Source organism: Dipodomys ordii, unplaced genomic scaffold, assembly GCF_000151885.1.
Source record: "Dipodomys ordii isolate 6190 unplaced genomic scaffold, Dord_2.0 Scaffold100, whole genome shotgun sequence".
NCBI classification, from domain to species: domain Eukaryota; kingdom Metazoa; phylum Chordata; class Mammalia; order Rodentia; family Heteromyidae; genus Dipodomys; species Dipodomys ordii.
The window spans coordinates 6917290-6921567 of NW_012267316.1; the positions used below are offsets into that span (position 1 = coordinate 6917290).

The window sequence follows — 4278 nt, forward strand, 5'->3', positions numbered from 1 at the left end:
CTTGAACTCTGGGCCTGGGCGCTGTCCCTCAGCTCTTCAGCTCAAGGCTAGCGCTCTACCACTTGAGCCACAGCGCCACTTCCAGTTTTCTAGTGGTGGATTTGAGATAAGTGTTTCACAGACTTTCCTGCCCAGGCTGCCTTTGAACCATGATCCTCAGATCTCAGCTTCCAGAGTAGCTTAGGATTACAGGCATGAGCCACTGGCACCCGGCTCATTTCATCTTATTTTCTTACCCCTTCAAAATCGCTTAAAATTATTTTGTTTGTTTTTTAATCTCTTAAGTAGTAGTTGTTTAACATACCACAACAGTGTGCTAAACATCTACAGTTCTGCCAGCCACTTCTAAATTGAAAATGCATGCCACCTCGCTAGATGAATGGCATCCTATTCTCACATAAGAAACTGAATCGGAGGGCTGGGAAGGTGGCTCAGTGGTAGAGTGCTTGCCTGGCATGCATGAGGCCCTGGGTTCAATTCCTCAGCACCACATAAGCAAAAAGAAGAAAAAAAAAAGAAAACTGAGTCCAAGAATAGGAAACTTGCCCAGGGTGGCACAGCTAGTTCATGACAACAGAACTGAGATGCAAACTACAGTCTAGATTTCCAGCCGCTCCAGACTTCATTCTTTCTATTATGCTATAATGTCTGCTTTATGTGGAATTCAAGAAGACAAATAAGTAGCCACCTTGTTTAAGAAAAAAAAAAAAAAGATCTAGGTGTCAGTGGCTCATGCCTGTAATCCTAGCTACTTAGGAGGCTGAGATCTGAGGATCACAGTTCAAAGCCAGCCTGGGCAGGAAAGTCCGGGAGACTTATCTCCAATAAACCACTGGAAGTGGCGCTGTGGCTCAAGTGGTAGAGTGCTAGCCTTGAGCTGAAGAGCTAAGGAACACTGTCCAGGCCCAGAGTTCAGGCCCCACAACCGACAAAAAAAAAATAAAGGAATCTTATTTTTTTTTAATTGGAGGAAAAGAGATAATAGTTTGAACTACCACTGAAACAGAATGAAACGAGAATATTTTGTATACCAAAGTATTATTTCATATACTTTGAATTACATGCCTTTATTTTATCCACAATTTTTTTTTTTTTTGGTCCGGTCGTGGGGCCTGTAACTCTGGGCCTGGGCGCTGTCCCTCAGCTCTTCAGCTCAAGGCTAGTGCTCTCCCACTTGAGCCACAGCATCACTTCTGGCTTTTTTCTTTTTGCTTATGTGGTGCTGAAGAATCGAACCCAGGGCCTCAGGCATGCAAGGCAAGCGCTCTACCACTGAGCCACCTTCCCAGCCCCATGCCTTTATTTTAAAGAGCAGATTCTAAATGCATGGCAAATACAAACATCTTTTGTTGGAGTCAGAATCAACTAGTTTGGATTAGGATTTTGGAAATCCCTTTAACAAGCATCCATAATTCTATGTGAGCCACAGACATTTAGTGTGCTATCTAGTTCCTTGGCTACTTTCCATAAATATTTGAAAGAGACCACTTAAGAGTGCTTCATATCATCCTGTCTTCTTTCAGAGGAAGAGGCCTTAATTCTCGTATTTACAGGATTTTGGCTACATCTTAGCTTCATAGTGTGAATCTGGTTTATATTTCCTGTTTATACATGTAGAAATTCAGTACTGACAATTATTTAGATTTGGGGGGAGAGAGAGTAAAATGGGAAAGAATGGAAATAACCTCCCAGAAAGTTTAGTTATTTACAAATAATTGTGAATTAGCCTAAAAAAATTTCCAGCACTTACAAGTATTCATTCCCTCTGTCTATTGCTTATTTAAACTTTTGGCATTAAATACAATAAGTTTCTCTATTTTATGCCTGTGTTTTAAGTATTCTGTTGCTTAGTTCTCTAACTAGACTCACTATTCCTCAGGACAAAATTCATCTGCTGTTAATCTAATTTAAAGACACAAGCCAATTTTTTGTACAGTTGTAATATTTTTAGCAGTTTTTCACAGTTGAGGGACAAATTGAATTAGACTTTTGTCTAGAAAATATGTAGTCTTGCTAAATTCTTGTGGCTACATTAGTTTTTAATGCCTATCAGCAAAGTAGAATGGCCTCAAAAAAATTAGTTCTTAATTCTTCGAAAAGAAAGTGAGTTCTTGGGCTTTAAATGAGTCTGCCCACACCACTAATTTTATTTGGAAATCAAGCACTTCAGCAGCTTCGCCAAAATAAGAGTAAAAAACTTAGTTTGGTTGAGTGTGTTATGTTTGCCTTTTAGTTCATTGTTAGTCCTTTTGTGTTTGTGTGTATCAATGTAGGTCTGTGTGTTTAGTAAATATGAATTCAATAGATGACTTCTTATTTTATGTTTTAGGCCAAGATTGACAGACACCTAAATATTCATGACTTGAGAATATTCTGCAGCTATAAATTTTGAACCTTTGATGCGCAAAGCAAGACCTGAAGCCCACTCCGGAAACTAAAGTGAGGCTTGCTAAACCTGTAGATTGCCTCACAGTTGTCTGTTTACAAAGTAAACTTAACATCCAGGGAATGAAGAGCAGCCACCAGCAGAAGACTTTGCAGAACTCTTTCATTTGATGTATTGTTAAGTGTTTTTTAAATGTGTGTATGAAATGTAGAAAGATGTAAAAGAAATAAATTAGGAGAGAATACTTTGTATTGTACTGCCATTCCTACTGTATTTTTATACTTTTTGGCAGCATTAAATATTTTTATTATATAGACTATGTTGGTTTGTGTGCATTATCTTAGGACAGATGTAATTCAAACACTGAATATTTTCTTACGGGTGAACTCTCAAGTTTTTATAACTAGCAATTGACATTTAAAGGAAATAGGTCCAAAACATAGGTCACTTGCTTTGGGATTTTTTTTTTTTTTTCAGAGATGTGAGGCTCACAGGGACTCTTCTGCCTTGGCTAGCTTTGAACTGTGATCCTCAGATCTCAGCCTCCTGAGTAGCTAGGCTAACAGGTATGAGCCCTTGACACCCAACACTGATCAAAGTTAGGTTTGAATAACAATTCAATGCAGGGTTTTTTATTTTTGTGTGTATGTGTGTGTGTGTTTGGTTTTTTATTTATTTGGTCAGTCATGGGGCTTGAACTCAGGGCCTGGATGTTGTTTCTAAGCTCTTTTTGCTCAAGGTTACTGCTCTACCATGTTAAGCCACAGTGCCACCTCTGGTTTTTGAATGGTTAGTTCAAGCAAAGAGTCCCACAGAGACTTTTCTGCCTGTGCTGGCTTTGAACCACGGTCCTCAGATCTCAGCCTCCTGAGTAACAAGGATTACGGGTATGAGCCACCAGCCCCCAGCTCAAAGCACTTTTCAAAATCAGAGTTGTTCCTGTGCTGGGTTGTTCAAACACTTCCTATTATAGGGAAAACACAGTTCTCCTCTCTTTTTCTTTTTCCCCAGTCCTAGGACTTGAACTCAGGGTCTGGGCTGTCTTGAACTTTTTATGTTCAAGGCTAGTGCTCTAGCACTTGAGCCACAGAACTACTGGCTTTTTGTTGTTGTTGTTGTTGTTAGTCATGGGGCTTGAACTCGGCCTGGACACTGTCCCTCAGCTCTTTAGCTCAAACCTAGTGCTCTACCACTTGAGCCACAGTGCCACTTCCGGTTTTCTGATGGTTAATTGGAGATGAATCTCACGGACTTTCCTGCCTCAGCTGGCTTTGAACCATGATCCTCAGATCTTGGCCTCCTGAGTAGCTAAGATTACGGGCATGAGCCAGTGGCACCTGGCTGCTTCTAGTTTTTGATGGTTAATTGGATGGAAGAGTCTTACAGACTTTCCTGCTAAGGCTGACTTTGAACCATGATCCTCACATCTCCATCTCCTGAATAGCATACAGGCATGAGCTACCGGCTCCTTCCAAACAAAGGCTTCTTAAGTGAACTTTTGGCTTATTCACCATCTAATTTGCCAATTGAAGGATGGGTTTTGGTTATATGTCAATCACTTGTCAGATTTAGTGTTTTTGGTGTCCAGAGACAAGTCTGTTTATCACGTGAACAGCAACATACAGGTGTAATAACTTGTCTTTTTTTTATGTAGCCAAGTTAAAATTCTTAAAATGCCATTTATAAATGACACCTATTTCATCTTCCCAGAATTTAGATTACTTACCTTTTGTTTCTTTTTGTCTTACATGCCAGGTTCTCGGGATCTAAATCTCTGCTATATCTTTTCCTAAAAGATAAGTGAGTTTAATCTACCATAAGTAATATAGCAAACCATCTCCTGAAAACAAAATTGGAAGAAGTCTTCAACTGCCTCCAGTTGATCACTTCCC

At 39.8% G+C, this 4278-nt stretch overlaps 1 protein-coding gene across 1 annotated transcript in view; it reads left to right on the top strand.

The window, feature by feature from the left end:
* The window catches only part of Ptpn2 (protein tyrosine phosphatase, non-receptor type 2), a 77642-nt gene extending 74940 nt beyond the window's left edge, over positions 1-2702 (top strand). The window contains exon 9 of the mRNA XM_013027143.1: positions 2330-2702. Within this exon, the coding sequence (XP_012882597.1) occupies positions 2330-2351 (22 nt within the window). The 3' untranslated portion in view covers positions 2352-2702. The remainder of the gene's footprint in view (positions 1-2329) is intronic.
* Positions 2703-4278: the final 1576 nt, after the last annotated feature.